Here is a 23,097-nt window from a genome sequence, read left to right on the forward strand (position 1 = left end):
AGAAATTTCATCAGAATTCCTCAGAATTTTTAGCTGTTCATATGTACCATATAAACGCTGATCACACTCAAAAGTATGACAGCATATAAAGGAATACATTCACCAATCATGCTTAAGATTAGTGCTTAAGAATAGGATGGTCTTTTATACTTTCATTCCCAGTTACCCAGTTTAGCCATTTTGCATCATTTTTTCCTTTATAGAAATTTACTAAACCCACTGATTTCGGACAATGTTTAGTGTTAGTTAGACCATTCCTCATATATATATATATATATATATATATATATATATATATATATATATATATTTCTGTACAAGAGATTGTTCTACAGAAACATATTTCAGTGCATTATGGGATGTGTTAATGAAGGGAATACTCTATCTGAAGCAACTCCCCAGTGGCTTCTGTAATAAGTCTGTTTTGAGTTGGTTATGTTGTTATAATAAGAACTACATCAGAATTATTATCTGTGGTAATTGCCCATATGCTGCAGGTGCTGCAAATACTAGTGAACAGGTTGTTTGCGAACATGTTGAGCTGATTCGCCTTGAAAAAGTAGTTGTTTGTTTTGTAAATACAGAGAAAACAATTGGGTAGATCTTATGACACTGTAGCTCAAAAATCACAGGACCTCGAACACTGGAACATTCTGGCTCTGCCCCCTCATTATCCCCAGTTCCCGCTCCTTGTGTTAGTTTGTATAAGTTTGTTTCTGGGTTTGTTGGTGGTTTTCATGTAATTCTTAGCAGTGTTTCTGTGCCTCTGTAGTTCTTCTGATTTTTGACTTCACCTTGTTTTGTTCGTTGATGACTGGTTGATAGATTTGCCTGCATTTTGTGCAGTTGCATATCTTGTGATCCCTACCTCACAAAATAATTTCCAGTGGACTTTTCAACATCTGACTTATTTTTTTTTAAATAGCAAGTATAATGTAATCAGTAGAGTCTAAGCTTTTATTTAAAATTGAATAACATAATGTCGCTAATTACTGAATTAAGAGCCATTTTGCAGCCGAAAGAGCTCTTATTTGTGAGCTGAGCTGATTCATCTGACTCACTGAAAAGAGTTGGAATTCCCATCACTGGTCAGCACAGACCAGGGTGGAAAATGTTGGAGTATTCCTTTAAGTGTGGTACGGATTGTGTCATGTGATGTTTAAAAAAAATTACAGGAGCCTTGGTTTCAGTTTGTATCAGTCACCTTCATCTACACTGATCCAGTCAGGTCAGATTAAAGGCAAACACCGCTCAGTAGTGGCCGTTCTTTCTGACGCTCTAAAGCCACTGAATGTTGACCAAACTTTCCTCTCATCTCTTCTTAGGTGCCGACTAAGAAGCTGAAGAAGTTTGAGAAGGAGTACCAAACGCTTAGAGAGAGCCAGCTACAGCAGGAGGATCCCATAGACAGATATCAGGTAAGATAGATGTCTCAACCAGTGCTGTCCTTCCTCACGCACAGTCATCCTCATCTCCTGCCTCACCTCCATCTTATCGTCCTGTCCCAGTTCAAGACTGTGTAGAGATCTGCGGTGAACACAGCAGGCTGCACATGGCGTGCTCTCAAAGGAGAGAGAGAGAGAGTGAGAGAGAGACTCGTACTCAAGGTCTTAATGTTTTTGTGTTGTAAGGACACAGTGGACCAATTTGCCTTTTGGTGTGTAAGCCATCAGTGGGCTGTCAAGGCTTTTGCTTATTTTATTTAATTGTTAAAGTGATTTATTTTTACTAGAGGGCTTGTGAAATTACACTGACAGCTTTTGTTTTATTTAATTAATTTTGGTTATTTTAACTAACGTTTTGATTTGTTTTTCCTGAAGGAATGCTGATGTTTTTTCAAAAAATAAGCTAAAAGAAAGAAATATTTCCAAGAGCAGCTGACTGAATTCGTTCTGAGATATGTTTACATTTGTGTTACTACTATGAACTGAATTAGCCAATTTTTGTAAAATAGTTTAGCAAGTCAGTTTTATGAATTCCTAATTTTTATGTGTTGTGTTATATTTGAATAACATTGTCTTAGGTTTTGAAATGTTTTACAGTTTGTTTTTTTTTGACTGCTTTACCTTTTTAAATTCCATCATTTTATTTGTGTCACATAAGTGAATGCTTACATTACAAGTTTCATATTTTCCATCTGTGAGAATGTAATAAAAATCAGTTTTGTAGGAAATTCTTTGGCTGTAATGTAATCATAAACCAAGCAGATCTCTGTAACAATCAGGCGAGGCTTTTGACTTTGGGACGCAGGCTGAACTTTCCGTGGTTTCCGTGCCACGACTTCCTGTTTACCTCCTGCAACACTCACCCATTTAACCAATGAGCTTTGCTCACTTACCCTGATTTGCCCAATGGGCACTGCTCACTCACTCTACCTAACCAATGGTACGTTAGAGGGCGGCATGTGGGCGGAGAGGAAACCGTGGTGTTTTCTGCAGGATGAGGTGTGTTCTCTAGTGCTAGTGGCTATAGTGTGGTCACACTGATAGTCTACAGCGGTAGAAGGTAAGCCCTAAGTCCAGCTGTTGTCTCTGGCTACTAACAACGCTGCTTCTCTGCTCGCATCTGTTCTGTAATCTCGCTCACACGGCGGCTTCGATGCTCTCACAGTTTCTGCTACATCCATGTGACAGTAACCAGCAGCTGCTGTATAGGAAAGTAATTTAGCTTAAGGAGCAGGATGGAAATGGGAATCAGATGACCGTTTTTCCTCTTCCTGATTAGAAGAAGGTCCAGCAGTGTGTGTATCATGTGAGGGCACTTAGTGGGGAGGGTGGAGAACCTCGTCCTGTCCCACAAAGCCTCCTCTTTTCGGTCACATAGTGGAGATACTGAAACAAAGGGAGGGCCAGCTCAGAGGAGGAGCTGAAGTATGGTTTGACGATATGGCCAAAATCTAATATGACAGTACTTGAAGGCATTTTGACAATATATATCACAATGTTTAGTGTTTCTTTGGAATGGAGCAAATGCACCAGCAAAACAGCAATACTTTTTTTGGGGGGGGAAAATATATCTCTATAAGGCTGGATCAAAGTGGCTATTTCTACCATTTTATTCAATCTTGTCTTTAATAATGGGATTTCTTGGGGCTGTTGCATTTATTTTGATAGAGAATCTGATCTAATATGACTGAAAATTTTGTGGGTTTTTTTTTTCAGTTTTTGAACAAGAAAATGCACGAATAGGAACACGAGTCACACATCTGTCATGCTATATTGTTACTCTGGTTAATTCAACAATAAAGAAAGACTGGTGCATCTTTTATACAGTGATAGGACACAGCACCACACAGAAAGGTCTGGTTTTACATGCTAAAATGATTTTAAAATAATCTTTTTATGATTCACACTATTGCTCAGTGTCCTAAAAGTACTGATGATACAGTTGTATGAAAAAGGTTGGACGCCCTGGTCATTTTTTGTTATCTGTTGATTTTATTTTGTAAATTTTCCAAGTGAAAATAAGTTCACACATCTTCTACAGAGAACACACTTCTGAGGGGGTGAATAAAGTGCAAAATGTGGCCTGTGGAAAAGTTATGGCGTATCTTATGTTTAATTTTTCCAGAACTCAGCATATAACTACAAACTCTGCATAAATAGAAAATTTGCTGAAAAATGCCATATTTAAGTTTGTACCCTGTAGAGGATGTTAACTTATTTTCAAACAGAAAATCAACAGAACATGTAATTTGACCCAGGTGTTCAATCTTTTGCATACGACTGTACCTGATACACTCAGAAAAACATAATTTTTCACTTTAGTGACAAAATATTATCATATTTCATGCCCCTAAGATAAACACAGCCTCAGTTACTCAAGTCCAAATACTTATTTTAAGCTCTCAATACTGTCCTTTCCATAACAAAGCCCTAGATTTATCCAACATCTCAAAGTATGAGTGCTAACCACTGTTTCCTGTCTATACTGTAATATTCAAACTGATCCTACTTCAGCACTACACGCTGCTTTCAGTCTTGTCTGCTGCTGCTTGCGTTGGCATTATTGCACTTCCTTCAGTTCTCTGTATCGTATGGTGTACAGCATTCATAAATCTATTTACTTTGTAGTGCGATATTGGAAACTGAAGTGAGGTAGAAAAGCTAATAGCTGTGTGATGCATCTACAATGGGAGCTTTTAGTTTTCTCAGTGTTGTTCAGTTATGACATGTTGACGATCAGAGTGGCTCATACAGTTAGCAGTCTAGTCTTATGTGTTCTGTAGTTTGTTTTTCTGACAATATAGCTGACAGACAGCAGTAAATCAGTTAAATCTGCACTTACCAAGACATGTATATTTATTTAGTTATTGCCTGGTTTGCTGCTTTTGCAAAGCCAGTTCAGCAGCTTTGTGCAGCCAGTACTTCTGGTCATTCTTCAGCTATTTAAACCTGCTGGTTGACGTTCAAGCCTATTCTAGTGATCAAACACTGAAGCCAGAGAAAGTGTTTGCAAATGACAAACGAGTTGGTATTGCCCGGCATCTCAGCGAGGGCCCGACAGCCCATGCCATAGATTTCAATGAAAAAATACAAGAAAAAACTTGTGTTTCATTTATGCAGTGAAGTAAAATTATTATGAATATATTATGAATTTTTAAAAGTTGCCACATCAGGTTCTAAATCACATCTTAAAGGTTGAGTTACTCTGCCAGAATGACTAATAACATAAGCTGATGTTTTAACCAGATATAAATACTAAGAAGGCTAAGAACAATTTTTCATATTAATTAACATATTAATAAATTCCCACATCTTATTTTTTGTGTACTTTTTATGTGAAATCATTGTTTATTTTGCAAGATTTCGTTTTATGTATGTGTTCTACATTTTTATCAGTTCTGTGAAGGATTCATTAATCCATGCAGTATTTAAGCTATGCAGTTCAGTTCCAAATGACTTAGTTTCAAATAAAAATATCCATTTTTTAAAAATCATTAAATTCATTTAGAAAAAACACATTTGGAGAAGATTTGTAGCACAAATTTTCCATGGGTACAGAAATTAAACAGAAATTTTTACTTACATTTTTTCATAGAAATCTATCAAGTGACATGTCTGGGTAAGTTGCAGCAGGATGACCCAAATGAAAGCTTGCAGAAGTGAGTGTCTTCTCATGGGTTCACTCCTGCGCTGAGGCCGCTAATACCTCAGTGGTAACCGTGAACGTGTGCAGTAAACCTGCACGTCGATGTGTTTATCTGAGAGTGAGCAAACTGCACTGGTTGGATTTCCTCCTAAATGTAGAGCCCTGTTTTGTGATTTCTTCTGTTTCTTCCTTGAATTGGGTGTGACAAGTTTGTAATTGTCTACGTACTCCTGAGGCTCTGGTGCTTGACAGTGAACCAGCAAGTTTAATCAGCTGAGTCTCTGTGTTTATACGACATCTGTAAGACGTGTATGTTCTCAAAGAGATGAACAGTAACACTGTGATGTGTGTCTCTCCAGAGGGAGAATCGGCGCCTGCAGGAAGCCAGCATGCGTTTGGAGCAGGAGAACGATGACCTCGCTCACGAGCTCGTCACCAGCAAGATAGCACTGAGGAATGACTTGGACCAGGTCTGATCCTGCTCTTCTCTCAGTTTTCTTCTGTACTTTAGTCCTGTTTTATCAAATACAGTTGTATGCAAATGTTTGAACACAAATTTTATTGATTTTTTTATGTGAAAAGAGCCTCAATAGGAGCTTAAAGATGGTGTTTTTCTGCAGATTTCTAGTGCACGATTTCTATTTATTTGAGCTTAACATGTTGTAAAAAACAAAGCATAAAATTTTCCAACATATTAAATTCAGCAAATAGTAATGATGCATTAAAATGTGCAGAAGTGTGTTCTCTGTAGAGGATGTGTTCACTTATTTTTGCTTAGAAAATCAACAAAACATTTGACCAGGGGTGCCCAAACGTTTGCCTACAACTGTATATGCACATGAAAGGAAAATGAGACAGATATAGTATGAAAAGAATATTATGTTATTAATTTTATTATTATGCTACAATCTAGACACTAACATTTAGAACATGAATCTTGTTTTTATTCACTAACAACTTTAACAATTTAAAAATGGATTTGAAATATTATAAACTAGATATCAAAATGTATTTGCAAAGATTTTTTCCAATATTTAATTTTTCTTTTTCAATATTTGATATTTTTTGGGAACTGGAAGACGTCATTAAATTAAAAACGAATTTGCAACTATTTTAAGTAATTTCTTGTAAAGTTTTCTGCCTCAAAATTTGATCAGGGTTTTGCAAATATGGGGCACTATTGATGTTAATTTTGCTTTATTAATCAGCATTAATCAGCAATTTTACACAGCATTCTTATACAATTTTGGAGTCATCTAAAGCTTCATTCATCATTCTGGAAACATCTAAAATATTTTTATGACTTTTTACCGTTTCCTACGAGTTATCTGAAACGTGAAATTGTACAGTAATAGCCTCATATTAGAAACATTGGTGACACCGTACTGAAGGGCAGCGTTCGTAAGGCTACATGAAACCTACATAAGCCTTTTGTCACCTGACATAAAGCTACATTAAAGGGGAATCACAGTGAATTTTCAAAAATTCTGAATAGTTCAATTGTTGAGATGTAAACCAAGTCATTCAGAGTGGTTTGATGTGAAATGGTTCATTGTAGAGAAACTTACTGATTTTCTTTACAGTGGTGCTGATAGGAACCAGGGGTCACAATCTCTACAACACAAAAATGGCTATTTTATTTACTATCTAAACCAACAGCGAACCTCCTGCATCTTCTGAGCTTTTACATGTAATGTTGATGGTAAAATAGTGGCACATATGAAAAAATAAGTTGCAACTCACTGCATGTAACTCTGAATAGATTTTAAAAATAACTTTTAGGCCAAATCCTTCTCCAAAAATATTACCAAACAATGTTTAAGACATCGTGCAACATATTCATAACCATTTCATGTAATAACTGCTTGTGATGGAGCTCTTAGAGGCATGAAACTCTTCAGACGTCTGGTTCCTGTCGCCACCACTGTAAACAATTCTGACTCTGTAAGCTTTTCTAGAATGCATTTCACACCAAACCACTCTGAATGACTCTGTTTACATCTTAACCCTTTAATCATGCAGAAATGTTTAAAAAGAGTTCTCCTTTAACATTTGTGTTATTCCAACAAGAATCATTTGACATAAAGGCTGTTGTCAGTTTCACCTCTGAAAGCCTTATGAACGCTGCCCTGCAGTGAAATGTTACCAGAACATTTAAAGCATCTGTAAGAAAATTGTTTTTATATTATTGAAAACATAAATCGTGAACTTTTGAGCAGTAGTGTGAAGGGAACCATGTGTATGTGTGTCTGTAGGCGGAGGACAAGGCTGACGTGCTGAACAAAGAGCTGCTGAACACCAAGCAGCGGCTGGTGGAGACGGAGGAGGAGAAGAGGAGACAGGAGGAAGAGACCGCTCAGGTGTGCATTAGCACTGATTTTCTAATACTGCACTGTCGCAGTACAGCACAGAACCCTTTCAGAACCTCATTAACATTTATATTAGCCTCTTTGTTCAGCTCATCTTCGTTCACTGTGAATTTCAGTGCCCTGGTCTTAAATTAGCTTCTCTGCAGCAGAATTCACTGTATCTGAGTTTAACTTGTATCCACTGTAAGTGGTGATTCAGTTGCATCAATTTTGCGATGTTAGAAATGATTGTAATCAGTTTTAATAATATTCAGTGAAACAAAGATAAGAGGAGGAAAGGATGAGAAAAATGAAAGAAAAAAGATCAAGTAAGAAAAAATAAAATAAGTAAGACAAATAAATAAAGGAAAGAGAAAAGCAGAAAGGATAAGAAAAAAGAAAGGAATGTAAAATGAAGAAAGAAAGTAAGAACAGGAAAGAAAAAGAAAGAAAGAAAGAAAAGGAAGAAAGAAGGAAAGGAAAGAAAGAAAAAGAAAGAAAGATAAAAAGGAAGAAAGGATGAGAAAAAAGATCAAGTAAGAAAAAAAATAAGGAAGACTAAAAGAAATAAGTTAAGAGATAAAAGCAGAAAGGATAAGAAAAAAGAAAGGAATGTAAAATGAGAGAAAGTAAGAAAAGGCAAGAAGAAGAGTTAGAAGGAAAAAAATAAGAAAAGAAACAAGATCAAGTAAGAAAAACAAAAAATAAGCAAAACAAAAAGAAATAAAGAAGAGATAAAAGCAGCAGAAAGGAAGAGAAATAAATTCAAAGAAAGAATGTAAAATGAGGAATGGAAGAAAAAAGAGACAGAGAAATCCAAAGAAAGTGTAAAAAGAAGAAGTGAAGAGAAAAGAAAGGAGGTCAGATTTGTATTTTGTCACACTAAAATAAAGTGGAATGGTGTTGAAATTTGACGTCATGATCAACTGAAGCATGTTTAACTGTAACTGGACGATCGTGAGGTCAGCGGTTTTATAGGCGCAGTGTTTGACCGTATGTGCTGCTGTCGTTTAGCTGAAGGAGGTGTTCAGGAGGGAGCTGGAAAAGGCAGAGAGTGAGATTAAGAAGACGACGGCCATCATTGCTGAATATAAACAGGTAAGCTGGAGAGTCCCAGGCAGTAACTCTGAGTGTCAGTTCAGAACCAGAGACCCTGACTCTGATCTCGCCAGCCTGCTTTTCTACAGTGACTGCGTAAAAAGCTTTCGATGTACTGCTTGTACTGGAAGCCCAGCGCTGTGTTTCCCTCGAGGCTGAAGTAGCTGATCTCTGAGATGAATGCTGATAATGTTTAATATTGTCTGTCTGTCTTCCCGTCCCAGATTTGCTCTCAGCTGAGCACCAGGCTAGAGAAGCAACAGGCCTCCACCAAAGAGGAGCTGGATATAGTCAAGGTACAAGATTTAACCCTTTAGGGCTACAGTTCAGTTCTTCTCTCTTAGAACTGCTTGATTTTCAGATTATTTTCATAGTAGTTAATGAATAGAGTATAAGAGTTACTAGAGGTGAGAAAAATAATTCGATTGCAATCCACTCTTGAAAGATTTTGAGATTCTTCCAGAAAACGTCATGATCAGATGGTTTTACAGCTCTGCGTTTCCTCCTCTGTAAAATTAACAAATGCACTGCCAGAGGCTTTATAAAGTCGTAGTATATAATACTTTAGCGCAGCTTGTTAGAATAAAGAAGTGCAGGATCGCACTAATGCACATCTATTTCCAGACAAGAACTGGTCAGAAACCATAGCAAACACATCCTATTGGAAGAACATGGCTTTGTTTAACTATCAGCACAGGAGGTTTCTAACCAGCTAACAGGCTAATCCAGTAATACTCAGAGTTAGACTGTAAGTTAAAATATTTACTGAATAATTAACTGTGATGCTGCAGCGTACATAGAAATGCAAAAGCTTGGGCACACCTGGTCAAATGACAGTTTGTTGGTTTTGACATCATTTTTTGCATTTTCACTGCTTATTTGCTAAATTTAACACACTGGAAAAAGAACATTAAAACAACAATTGAGGCCAGGGCTGTTCAATTTGGAAAATAAACAGATATTGTGCACTAACATGCAGAAAAGATGCTATATTTAAGTTTATCCCTGTTGAGGATGTGTTAACTTGTTTTCACTTAGAAAATCAGCCATGTAATATCTGTATATGTAATTTGACCAGAGGCTGAGGGTTCCCAGAGCGTGACATACCGTCTGAGGAAAATACGTAGCATTTTTTTGTACAGTATAGGTATAGTACTTCATGGTTTCCTACATGCATCTATAGCTGAATTCCAGAGCACCTCCACTATAAGGGTAGAAAATGTTTCGATGTATTTTGACGTAAAACACATAGACAAGGCTTTGGAACTCACTCAGTTAAGTAGAGTTTGTGTAGCAGTCTGACGTTTCTTTTTTGAAGTTTATTAGCATGCAAGTCACTTTTGTGTGTTTCAAAGTTTAAAGAACAAGAGCTGAAATAGTAACTCAAAAAATGTTACTCAGTACTATAGAAAAATAGAATAGACAGTAGGTCTAAACTGCAGCAAACCTTGTTAGACAAATATAGAAGAAAATCATAATGTAGGCTGTATAAATAAAAAATGAAATTGCATTGAGAACTGTTTTCTGATCACACTGATCACCTCTAATATTTACTGAATATTAAATTTTAACACGCATAACTGAAAAATAAGCTGAGGGTTTAAGGAGTTAATTCAGATTTGCAGAGACATAATAATTCTTGCCACTGAGTGGCGCTGATTACGCTTCAGTAATGGATCAAGATCTTTTTTTGTTCTGGGAGTTTTTGTGAGAACTGTAGGCAAAAACTGATGTTTGTGTTAATTATATCTGCCTGTGGTGTGTACGTGTGTGTGCTGTCTCAGAGTAAAGTGATGGCGTGCGAGCGCTGTCGGGAGGTGTTTAGTAAGGACGGACCACTGCACATCCCTGCAGTGACGCAGGATAACCGTGACTCGGACGTGGACGAAGAGAAGGACTCTCTGAAGGCTCAGCTCCGAGAGCTGGAGCTGGAACTGGCCCAGACCAAACTGCAGCTGGTGGAGGCCAAGTGCAAGATCCAGGTCAGACCTCGCACCAACACCACTGCACATACAGACTCGCCCAACTGTACCGGCTCTTCTTGCTTCTAGGCAGAAATATTTTGAAAGAGAACCACAGCGCAGGTCTTTAGTCCAGTCCTTAAGGTGTAGATCTCAATTCATGCAATATATCTGTGTACAATACAGCTTTCACTGATTGACTAGACTTATCGTCATCTGTTCAGTGTGCGTGGGCTGGGCTGGGGTGGGGTGGGGTGGGGATATGGGTGAGGACGTAAGCACACCCATTAATGTGTTCTGAATTAAGTTATTACTCTGATTACATCTGTTTTTTGTTTTTTTTTTTGCGGGGGGGCGTTTTTGTGCGTCAGGAGCTGGAGCACCAGAGAGGAGTGCTGATGAACGAAGTCCAAGCTGCCAAAAACTCCTGGTTCAGTAAAACACTGGGATCCCTCAAGACTTCAGCCAGCAGTCAGCCCCCCTCCTCACCCAAAGAGGGCCAGTAGGACTCATACAGGCCTCAGCCAACGAGGGGAGAGCAGATCCTCTGCCTGGCCAGTGCGAAGGGAGACGAGGCCTCCTGAACACTACTAAATAACAAACAAGGCAATGCAGTATCCCCTCTCATGGTGGGACACAGGTGAAGTACAGAGTGACCACCTGAACTGTTCCCCCAAGGCTAAAGGACCACTGGTGGGATTCAGCTACCACCACCAATGGCATTGCTTGGTTAACTTAGATGTGCAGGCAACTGAATCATTTGTTTGTTTGTGGAAACTAACTTTGACACGTGGCAAAGCATAGCGGACTTTATTTAATCGATGCCAAGCGTTGTGGAAACTAAATTAGTTTCACAGCAGCATCATGAATACATTTCCCATGATGGGTCTTTTAGCATTAACACTATGCACAGTACAGCCTGTAGCCATAGCAGAGAGTGGGCAGTGTCCATAGTGATGCGCCACTTAGTGCGCCACCTACAGTACTGCAGCTTGAGCTTGCCATCTCATTCAGCCATGTTTACTGTGAGTGGAATAAAGCTACTAACAAGAAAATGTTCTAATATAGAAAAATAAGCAATGCTTAATTCATCTACACTTTTTTTTTTTTTTACTTTTTTTTATTTCAGAGAGGGGATACTGCATTCAGCTTAAAATATTGTGTCTTTTCTATATAGTAATAATTAATGTAATTGTCCTGTGTATAACTAAATGTTAAATCTTTTTTATCTTGTACAGTTTTTTTCTTTTAAATAATTTTTGAATTCGAATGTTACTTTTGTAAATATTAACAGCTAAAAAAAAAGCACAGTGTTCAAAGCAGTTGACCATCCGTAACCGTAATTACATTCCGGCCTTGTTGTTATTATTTTAATGATCCCATGCAACCATGTCCACACAGCCTGTAAGAGCAGGGTCCTCAAGATTATTGAAGTCCAGGTTTACGTTTTTTGTTTTAGTTTCCGCTGAGAAAGTGCAGCCTGGCTCTTTTCTATACAGTGGTTCACCCACACTGTACTGTGCAAGCCATTTAAACGTATCCACACACAGACTAAAGGGGTGTGAATGCTTTTCTATACCAGGGGCTACAAATGTGCCAAGAATTCTTAGCAGACGTCTCCCTGCAGGCTGCTTTGAGTGTGTCTGGTTTGGTCAGTTTTAATCTTTGTGACAGTAGAAATCCTGTGGTGAAGAGGGTGGATTCTCACCTTCGTCTGTACATAAAAGTGGTAAAGTGTGGAGTCTTACTCAAGATTAATCTCGGCTGAGAATGTTTTACTTTCATCGCTGCCGTGTGCAGTGAAGCTGTGGGGCGAACAGTAGTTGTGTTTCAGTTGGTTACCTACTACTCGTCAGTGTCTGTATCAATGTTTCTTGAATCTCTAGCCTTCCTGAATGGTTGTCATATGTGGTCTGCAGCCCATCATGATTTCTAAATCGCATGGAACGCACACTAACAAAACGTCCTTATCGTGAATACACTTTTATCATTTACATTGCTGTTATCTGTACTTATCTATTTTGTAATTTCTGAAAGTTACATGCAGCCAAGCACCAGTTTAGTATGGACTAATACAAAAGCAGTCGGTTACTAAATTGCGAGGCGCAGATGTTCCTTCTCAGTTATTAAAGGTTTATCATTTGCACTGTCCCGTCCAGTTGGTATCTTGACAAGTTACTTGACAAATAAACGTCTGGCTCTTGTTCTGTTAACTGACTTCTATTCAGTTTCCTTTTTTTGTGTCCTTTTCCTCCCTTTTAAATGCATAAACATTTGTGGTAAACCAACATGGTGCCGTACACCTTACTGACATCAATGTTCTCGATGTCCAGATCTCGCTGTATGTCTGTGTTTTTAGTTAAAAAATGGGCACCACTTTAAAATGAGACTACCTTTATAAAAGCTTCCTGAATGGTTTAAAATGAATGTTAATTAGATCTTAAAGCCCTAGTCATTAGAAAGCATTTACAGCACAAATAAAAAGGGCCACAGCGACCTGCTTGCCTAACAGAGAACCCCAATTATTTGTAAACCTCAGATTTTGATGTTTGCTGTTACTACTGTCATCAGTCAGCATTAAACTGTTAGCTTCATCACTACTTTTCATCAGATATAACAGCTCACTTTTTATTAATGTTATAACTGCTTAATAATGATTAAAGAAGTGTTTATGACCTTAACACCATTCATAAACCCTTTATAAGGACACTTATTTTAAAGTGGTACTAAAAAATGTTACTGAATACAGGCCTGTAGAGGGAGAGAAATGAGACTGAAATAACAGGTGAGTAATCAAGAAGAAATGTAACTTCCTTACATAATATAGGATATAGAGCTGTAGGCCCTCATTTCTGATAATAAAATGTAATTGCAAAAAGTTCCCTGCAGCCAAAAGTCACTATGACCATATTTTCTCATTATTAAACGTTTAAATACAGAGCAAAATCATTTGTGCTGAGACTGTACCAATCTGTAGTCTGACAGTAATAATAAGGCCCTGCAGTATGGCCCCCAGACCCCACAAGTATCGGCTTAGTCCCACTATCCATAAATCTCCTGCTGCATGATCAAGAATTATTTACATAATCAAAATAACTTCCACATGTTCCCAACATAAAATCTGAATATCAGATGAAAACACAGCTTAGTTCTGCATAAACATTGAATAACTGACTGGCTACTTTATCACACTTCACTAAAGGGTGGCTGGAACATCAGCCACACGCAACAAAGGATGAATAAAAGCAGCTTGTTTTTCCCCTTAAAAACACAAGGAAACGCTTTGTACCAGCCAGTGACAGAAAGAACTAGCACACTGAAGTGTAACTTGCCCTGCTACCTTGAGTACACTGCATTCCATGACTTTTCCATACACTGTAACATCTCAGTCTCCAGATTAGTTCACTGACACAACCCACTCACCATGAACAAGGACCATTGTGGTACCATTAAAGCCACAAGCCTAAAACATTTTTCATCCATACCCCGTATTTGTACTCGAGTAGATAAAGGCCACAAAACTGATACTTGGTAACATACAGCTTTGTGTACAATTAGCTTGTTTTTCAGCTGTGTGGATACAATCCAGGGCTGCTGCTGCATATTTGGTAAAATCAGATTCAAAGGTTTTTAATATCTTTATAAATCCACAACAAAGGAAAAACACCAACAAAAACAGTAAATATGGCATGTATAACCTTCTAAATAAAATACAAGTTTATTCAAACAGATCAGAAGGAAACGTACACTTTGAAATGACAGTAGTCACTATGCACTAGTCCCCCCCCCAATTTCCCTAACCAGCTGCACTAACTGCTCTTGTATTCAATCAGGGCTTCTTTTTTAAGCATTTTAAATCTGATACTAAAACTAAGTTCCTAAATGACCACTGAAATCAGCACCGACACAAAACTGTAAGGATTTTTCCACGGTTCAACCCAAATTACACCAATGACAACTTTGTTTTTATAAACAAACATCAGGGCAGCAACCAGCAAAAACTGTCAAATATGCTAGATGCTCTTACTGTGGTTTAGGGCAGTGTTCAATGTATTTAGGCCAAATTCATAAACTGATCATTACTGGGCAGAAGGGCTCTAGCTCAGACAAAACGGTTCTGGGCAAAGTTGAAAACTTGCAGGATTGTGAAATGTTCATACCAGCCTAGATCTGCTGAATATGCTTGTTAACTATGTTTGATCCCACTAAGACATGAACATTTCAATGCAACATTCCCCCAACTTAACATTTCCCTTCTATGCATAATGTAATTAAGCATTTCTACAAAATGTCATTTTTAAAAACACCAAAACTGGAAAACTGTGCAATATTGTCTCTACATTTCAGATTTATTGATAAGCCTTTAACAAAGGCCATTACTGAAAAGCATAACAATAAAAGTGGGGAGGGTAAGAAAGAAAAAATAAAAATTTGGTCTCTAAAAAAAGATTTTAAGCAGGCAAAAACTAAAACAACATTTTTGCACTAGTACAAATGTGAAGAACAAAATCTTCAAAAGCTGGAGGAAGCAGATCTGGGACGGTATCACTGGAGGATTATGCGTTTCTGTCGATCCTCACATCGATCTCCCTGCCGTTCAGCCGATATCCGTTCATGGTGCGGCAAGCCCGCTCTGCTGTCTCAGGACTGTCGAAGCGAACCACGCCGCAGCCCTTGGACTTGCCATTCTCCATCTTGATGTCGGCATACTGTACAATGCCTGTGTGTTCAAATAAAAATCATTAATGTACTGAGAAAATGTTTCACAAGATGGATGTTTAAGGGTGAGAAACAATGACCACTAAAGTAAGTAACAGTGTCAGCAAATCAAACATGATTCTTGGTCTCACCACATGAATTGAAGGCATCCTTCAGCATCTTCCAAGTAAAATCAAACGGCAGCTGCAGGAAAAGTTTAAAACATTTTACAATGAAGTCAGTGTTCAGCTTTTCGATAGAAAGCATATCATATGTATTTCATCTTGTTCAGCCTTTAATGACTTACGTTTCTAACAAAGATCTGACAGCCTTTCCTGGCATTGGCTCCAGCTCCCGGCCCTCCCTGTCCTGCTGAACCAAAGCTGCCAAAGTTACCACGATCCATATCTGCACCTCTGTCAAACTGTCCTCCCACACCACCAGAACCCATGCGGTCCAGACTGGAGCCCATGCGGTCCATGCCTGGGGCAGGGAAGCGGTCGAGCCCACCAGAGCCCATGCGGTCAAAGTTGGAGCCCATGCGGTCAAGGCTGGCGTTCATTCTGTCCATGCCCATGGGAGAGGCGAAATCCATGCCTGCACTCATGCGCTCAAGGCTGGAGGGACCGAGCCGGTCAAAGCCAGCAGGACCCAGGCGGTCCATGCTGGAGCTCATACGGTCCAGGCCAGATCCCAGCCTGTCCATACTGGGCCCCAGCCGGTCCAAGCCTGAGCCCATACGGTCAAAGCCGGAACCCAGCCTGTCCAGATCAGAGACTCTGTCCATCCGGTCCATCCCCATTCGGTCCAGGCCAGCCATGCGATCCATGGTGGCGCCAAGCCTGTCCATGCCAGAGCTCATACGATCCATAGCCAAACTGCTACCTATAAGCAGGCAGACAGATCTATGACTGCTGAACTTTCCAGGGAACCTTGTACTTAATAACACACCCATCATAAAACCTGAAAAACTCACCCATTCCTCTGTCAAAGGAGTCTCCAAAGTTGTTGCGGGACATGCCCATCTCATTACGGCCACCAAATTCTCTGTCAAAGGCAGCTCCAATTCCACGATCCATATCTGCAAGAAAATGTTCATTAAGTGGGAAAGCTATACAAAAATGATCATCAGCAAGCTTTACTGCACAAATGAGTCACTCACCATTCATTCGTGCCATTCCAGAAGGCCCAAACCGATCCATGTTGTTCATTCCACCTCCAAAATTATCCATGCCTTAAAACAGTAGAACAGGCCAACATTAAAATTCTCTATATAGGATAAATGAAGAACCACATTTAATACAACACTGATTTAACTGTTAAAGTCTCAACGCTCAGAACAGTGAACCTGGAAGAGGTACTGTTGTCTGAAGTTTAGGACTCGTTTACAAAGCTAAGAAAAGAAGGGCTTGTCTGGTTCCAAGCCAAACCCAGACCAAGTTAAGCTCTGACCAAACACCAGATGTCCTTATTCAGACATCCTTTGTGAACATGCAGGGCAAGGTCTTATGACGCAAAATACATGACTACATGAAATGAACAATGGCTGATGCAATGTCCCAGGAACATACCTCCCATTCTACTCATGCCACCAAATCCCATTCCATCCATTCCTATGGAGAAAATGAAATGAATGAATGAGGGGATGCTCATGAAGGATTATGGGAAATGCCACACAAGTTCATTAAAAAGTGAAAGAAACATATCCATTACCTCCAGGCCCCATACTGCCCATCCCACCACCTCTGTTCAGCTGGGCAGCATCGATGGGTTGCCCACCAGGTCCTAGTCCCAGACCTATTCCACTCAGACCACCTGCAAGTTATTAAGGAGAAAAATTAAGTGGGATTAATCACAATGTGACAATACTAAGTGATTTCTACGATATGATATATGACTAGGACCCCATATCCACTTTGACAATTTTACGACTGTAGCATAATTATTTTGACAAGGTCACTCACGAGGCAGTGCAGGTGGTCTCTCAGGTGGTGCAAAGTCACCCTTTGGCAAGGACTTCTCATCCTGGAATGACACCATACAAAAACAAAACATTGCTTTTATACATGTTTGTATTGCATTTTTAAGAGCTAAAAAAGTTCAAAAAATGTCTACAAAAACATTTAATGATCACTCACCAGCTTAACGTGCATTGTTCGATTGAACAGGAGCTGTCCATTGAACATAGCTAACAAGCAAGTTAGGGAAAACAGAGTGCTGTGTGTTCAGAACATATCCATTCCAATATTTGGTGTCAACACATTGATCAAGTTTTTTTTTTTGCATTGTGAAGGATACAGACTGCTTGCACTGCTTCAAGGGGCATCTCAAAGGTGACCGTCCCCATGCCCCTGCTCTTGCCATCCTTGTCCTCGAGGATATCAGCACGGACCACCACCCCAGCCATGCTGAACACCTCTTTCAGCTTCTTCCAGCCCACTTTATAATCAAGCTGCAGAAGTGAAGAAATCCATTTTGGAAATGCACACTAGAAAATAGCGCATTTTTAATCCAATATTAACTCTGTGCATTAAGTACTTACATTTGCCACAAAGACAGTGCTTCCAATCTTGCCAGCCTGGAGGCCGTGGATGATTTCAGTGGGAATATTTGGATTGTTCATGAGACTTGGAGGGATGTTTACCATAGGGGGACCACCAGGCCCAGGTCCCATACCCATTCCACCACCCATGCCACCGGGAGGTCCTCCACCACCACCACCTTGAGCCCTATGGGCTTCACGCTGGGCAATCACTCCATCTGGGTCCTAAAATGATAGTAGGCCTGCAGTGATTAGTCAGTCACCATAATTAGTCACACTAAAAATTACCTTTTGTCTTGCTGCAATTTGAAAAGTAATTTTCACCAAATGTTCCACTGGCGACACACTGGCAAAATGACCACCTTAAAGAGGAATTCAACTGCTTTTTTAAAATGTCTGCAGAAGTAAATGGTTAAGATGTAAATAAACATGATTGGTGCAAAACGCTTCGTTCCTAGAGAACTGTTCATAGCGGCAGTGACAGGAACCAGACTTCGGAAGTGCCAAATCCCTCTAAAGGCTACATCACAGAAAGCTACTGAAATGGATACAAGTGTTACCTGATGTCTAAGACATAGTTTTACAATAGTTCTGGAGCTTTTAAGCTCTTTTAGCTTAAAATGTAGTTTTATAAAATGCATTCATGGCAGAGTGGTACATGCAGGGCATTTTAAGGCAAAATAGTTCCAAAAGAAAAACATACTGAAGATTTATCACTATTTTACCATTCTTAACATTACATATAAAAACTCAGAAGACACACGTAGGTTCACTAATGTTGAATAGTTAATAAAATGGCTATGTGTGTGTTGTAGATATCACAGCCCCTGGTCCCCATCAACACTACGGTAAAGCTAATCCAAGTTGGAACTTATTATTAAAATTAACCATTTCACATAAAGTCCACTCGGAATGACTTTACATCTCAACCACTGAATCAAACAAAAACTGACCTCTTTCACTTTCAGGGGACGGCCATTCATTACGTGTTTGTTGACCTTCTCCACAGCCTTTTTCATTAGTTCTTCGGTTCGGAACTCAACCACCCTGCGAAGTTAATGGGGAATGTAAGGCATTCGCACGGCAGATGTAAAGCAGAGAAAAGGTCAGGAGACAAGAAAACAGATGAAATACTTACGCACAACCCTGGGTTCACATGAAGCATCAATCAGGGCAACCGGAGCAAAAACAGATGATGGGAACAATTAGACAACAGTCATGGAAAGTTACTTTTGGTAAAGCACTTCTTTATACACATTGTGTTTTACTTAAAACAACTAGACATTTCTCCGTGGTGTTCATTCACATAGTTACATAACTTGATTAAGCTCACACTCAGTAGTGCACTAGGGCTCTCCAGTTAAACAATCAACACAAGCACCAAAACTTACAATTAACGTTATATGATCAAGGCAAGTATGTTCCTCCACTATAATTATTCCACTACAGCAGGTTCAAAGAATCAGTGATTTACTGAAGCCATGTTAACCATGATTAGCTTACTGAACACCATTCACTACTGTCAGTCCCTGATGAGACTCCAGGCAGCGCAGAACGCCGCCCTTTGGGACTGAATGCACAAGAACCAGAATTACCATGGAGCTGTGAACCATCCCTGTGGCTCCACTCTGAACCACAGTCGTCATCCACATTCAGCCAAGACTCACCCACGACGACATTTTCAACTCTCAAAACCAAAGTCTGAACATCCCATATTGAAAGAAGTAATAAGAAAACTCAAGCGGACAAAGGGAGGTTCGCTCTTGCACTTACCCTTGATTTGCCTTCCGCGTCCATTAAGTGTTCCACGTACGTTACCTCACCCACTACAAATCAGATTCCAGACGACACACACCAAGGGAGAGAAGCCGAGAAAACAATGGGGGTTTAGAGCAGACACACAACCGGGCGGTGACAGTGAGCTCGGCCTGCTAGTCCAGAGCCTCCCCCAGCACCACAATTCTGGTACAGGTCTACAAAAAGCAAGCTGCCATCTTAAAATCGACTTCTTAAGCTGTCCTTGCTTAAAAAACCCAAACATCCTTAATGACCGAAAGATTTACAACCTCACGATCCATCCTTAAGAATTCACGATCCAACCTTGCGAATTACGGGTCTTTTGTACCTTTTCCCCTCATTAATTCAGGATGATAACCAAAGTTACGAGTTTTTAGGATCAAAACTTGAGTATTAAGCTGCCTGCACAACCAGTCAACAAAAACCAAGTGTGTTCTATGTTTTGGCAGACAGACTGCTCAATGTTGCAGCACCTGCAAACCCAACCACAATGGCACCACCTGAGCTTGACTTGCAAAATTAGCATTTTTCTACGCATGAATTGAAAGCTTCACCTGAACAAGCTTCTAGCTAAAAAAAACCCAGTAAGGAAGAGGCCTTTGAGTCGCTGTGAATCTTCACAGACTGTTAGCACATACAAGGTAGCCACCCAAAGATCCTACTTTTAGATAAACTTAGTAACCACGTTTGGTATATCCAGCAAGAACGACCTTACAAATCAGTGGACTGACCATTTCTCAGATAAATACAAGGACAAGCTTAAGAAGCTGCTTTGCTCTGTAGACCTGTACCCCAACAAAGCTAACACGCTTCCAGGCAAGGGTACAATATGAAGATCTGCTGCGAAAACATTCACTCTGGCATACCTAAAAAAGAGAATGCAATTTAATTCTACAGGCAGCAATTTCCAAAATGACACGACAGAAATTCCTCATGCTTGCACACCATAGGCCATGAAAGATTCTCTTGGATTTATATGTGCAATAGCCTACGAGTCTATTCTGCAACAGAACTTGCTCTGGGGATACTGATTCCCCAACCAAATACTCTTAAGACATAAATGTGGTTTTACAGCTTAAACTGAAAGCAAGCGTTTCACCAAAGGCTGGCTATGTACCATTCTCTGGCATTAAAAAAGGTAAAGCCTAGCCAGCCAGAACAAGGCTGAATTTTGAGTACATTTTATTGCTCCTATCCTAAAACCCAAAGAGCAGCTGTAAAACAGGACTCCAGATTCACTTGGAAGAGTCAAGTTGTTATGAAACCTCAGCGCTCAGAGAAAACTCTAAGCCTTATACATCACTTACAGTGCCATTATTTCCAGTCTTAATGGTGCACCGTACTGCACAAACATGCAGAATGGAATTTAAGGCACTACACAACTGCAACACAACCGCTTTTCAAATTGAAAGCAGCACCATCCAACGGGGATTTTTATCTCCCTGTCTACAATGCTCGCTCTTAACAATAGTGTTTAGACCATCTCTGGTATCAAATTCTTTTCCACAGTCTACTGATAAACAGGGCCTAATTCCACACCCTCCAAACAAGAAAAGAAAAGATAGAGTACTCCACTGTGAACAGCTGAGCCTTACCTTTGTCCTTCATGAGGTCTTTCAGTGCCTGCCATTTGACATCATAGGGAATGTTGCTCACAAAAACACGGTATCTCTTGGAAGGGTTTCCATAGGGCTCGAATCTGCCGCCTCCACGTTTTGATGACCGCTCCTTTCTGGACTCGTGGCCGGACTTCCCATTAACCGTGTTTCTAAAAAAAGGAAAAACAGCAAGTCCTCTTTAAGGTACAAGAGCCATGCCTTGCACTCATATTATGCGGCTGACCAACGAGGCCTGGTTAAACCCACAGGAGAAAAACAAACATGAGGGCCAAGATGAAAAGGCAAAATGGCAGCCTTAAAATAAATTCAAATGCATTTTAAACTGCAAGTGGAGTAACAAACGGCATTGTACCGCCAGACTACAGACGCTGAACAGCAGGAGCTCTAGCAGCCGTGAAGCTAAATGTGATCTACGTATTTGTATTACTGAACATACCATCCTCATTTTTCCAAACCATTTATTGTTTTATATACTAAACACGTATTTAACCGTTTTCTGGATTTCCCACAATGAAGGCCATGCCCAGTGTCGAACCAGAGTAAACTGCTAGAGTTCCTTTTACAAAGGAAACAGGAGTTGGGTTCCTACGTTCATCCAGAAAGAGAGAATCAAGACACACCAGTCCTGACGCAGCCATTAACCTGATGGAAATGTTTCACCGGACACACTCAAAGATTCTTCAAGGGTAGCTTCTTTAGTAAAGGGAATGGCTCCATTTAGAACCATGAGCTCTGTGTGCAACCATTTCGTGTTAAATGGTTCTCTGCATGGTGAAATTGTTCTTCAGATTGATGGAGAACCATATTGTCGAGAGTGCGCACTTTTTGTTTACAAAACAGTACAATGTCAACATTTTACCCTTATAGAAGCATAAAGCATTAACCGAATGCACTGCATTGCATGTGTTTCACTGCACTGCATCAAACTAAATGTTTGTCTTTTAGTGTGTAAACCGACCAGAAAGCGCAGATGGAGATTCAGCCACGCCGCTATGTAACAGGCCGCTACGCTAAGCTAGTTTAGCATTAGCCGACTATCTTCCCGCACGCAGCTAACAAAAGACGGTAAACTGACTGAAGTTACATGACGCACTTACTTAAAATATTAGTTATAAACCAATGTTAGCCGTTAACGTGTCGATTTTATGTGAGTAGTTTAAATTATAATGTAAACAAACGGACGGGGACAAAGTGCGTCCACAGTTTTCTTTGTTAGCAAACGCTCAAACAAGCTAAAGTAGACGAGGCTTAAGATGGCTTCCTGTTCGGCAGCTTCTTGTTCGAATTTACCGTTCCACCTTAAATGGTGCAGCAGTTTTATTCCGACGCCTGAGGCCAGAGTACAATTGCTACACCATTTAAGGTGGAACGGTGAACTCGAACAAGAAACCGGCGAACAGGAAGCTAACTGCAATTTCATCCAAACTAGTTAGCTTTAGCGTGATAGCTAACGCTCGCTAAGCTAAGCTATGCTATGCTATCTCTTGTCTCGGCCTCATCTTGAAGCCCAGCGCAGGCTGGAAGTTACCGTTTGGCACAAATCTAGCAAACGCGACGAAGACTCAGTATGGGTCAACATACAGAGTCCAGAACTGCGTCTGCAGAAATGTTTACTTAAGGCTGCTGACAAGAACCTTCGCGGTACTTTGTTTCTGCAAAGGAACTACAGCTATGGCCGCTCACTTAACTTACCCTTGGCCTGACTTCTCTGGTGCAGCTTCAGTCGACATTTTCAGCTCTTCTTTCGCCCCAGCAGAAAATTTAATGCCGAAAAAGTAGCAACACTCAAAACAAAAGCAGTTCTTGGTAACGCTGCGTAGATGCTCCGATGATCTCCCTTTGCTGTTCTGCAAGTTCTTCGTTGCGAGGTGGCTGAAATGGCGGCAGTGGGGCAACGAAATGGATATTTGTGGACACCTGCACGCCCGTTTTCAGGAAAGCTC

General features: G+C 39.9%; 2 protein-coding genes across 6 annotated transcripts in view; one reads left to right on the forward strand and one right to left on the reverse strand.

The window, feature by feature from the left end:
• rabgap1l (RAB GTPase activating protein 1-like) overlaps positions 1-12,711 on the forward strand; it is a 139,331-nt gene extending 126,620 nt beyond the window's left edge. For 2 of the 4 annotated variants that reach the window (XM_036586151.1, XM_036586154.1), the window contains 7 exons: positions 1,326-1,418; positions 5,451-5,561; positions 7,347-7,451; positions 8,454-8,537; positions 8,762-8,833; positions 10,322-10,519; positions 10,870-12,711. In XM_036586151.1, coding sequence (XP_036442044.1) covers positions 1,326-1,418; positions 5,451-5,561; positions 7,347-7,451; positions 8,454-8,537; positions 8,762-8,833; positions 10,322-10,519; positions 10,870-11,004 — 798 coding nt within the window. In that variant the 3' untranslated portion in view covers positions 11,005-12,711. Of the gene's footprint in view, positions 1-1,325; positions 1,419-1,508; positions 4,953-5,450; positions 5,562-7,346; positions 7,452-8,453; positions 8,538-8,761; positions 8,834-10,321; positions 10,520-10,869 lie in introns of those variants that run through there. The other 2 variants (XM_036586153.1, XM_036586155.1) reach the window with 1 other exon arrangement.
• A 1,470-nt stretch (positions 12,712-14,181) lies between these two features.
• Positions 14,182-22,884, reverse strand: hnrnpm (heterogeneous nuclear ribonucleoprotein M). Of its 2 annotated transcripts, XM_036586156.1 has the most exons (16): positions 22,847-22,884; positions 21,131-21,303; positions 19,512-19,564; positions 18,877-18,884; positions 18,692-18,785; positions 17,739-17,963; positions 17,495-17,648; positions 17,335-17,384; positions 17,161-17,221; positions 16,910-17,011; positions 16,768-16,809; positions 16,359-16,430; positions 16,173-16,277; positions 15,504-16,081; positions 15,349-15,400; positions 14,182-15,218 (listed from the first exon to the last, which is right to left on the reverse strand). In XM_036586156.1, exons 1-16 carry the CDS (start codon positions 22,882-22,884, stop codon positions 15,055-15,057), a joined length of 1,971 nt encoding a protein of 656 aa, XP_036442049.1. In that variant the 3' UTR covers positions 14,182-15,054. The 2 variants fall into 2 exon arrangements, with proteins under 2 accessions (XP_036442049.1, XP_036442050.1); XM_036586157.1 differs by lacking the exons at positions 19,512-19,564; positions 22,847-22,884 and having other exon boundaries at positions 14,942-15,218; positions 21,131-21,290.
• Between the last annotated feature and the right edge of the window lie 213 nt (positions 22,885-23,097).

This window comes from Colossoma macropomum, unplaced genomic scaffold, assembly GCF_904425465.1.
Source record: "Colossoma macropomum unplaced genomic scaffold, Colossoma_macropomum, whole genome shotgun sequence".
NCBI lineage: Eukaryota > Metazoa > Chordata > Actinopteri > Characiformes > Serrasalmidae > Colossoma > Colossoma macropomum.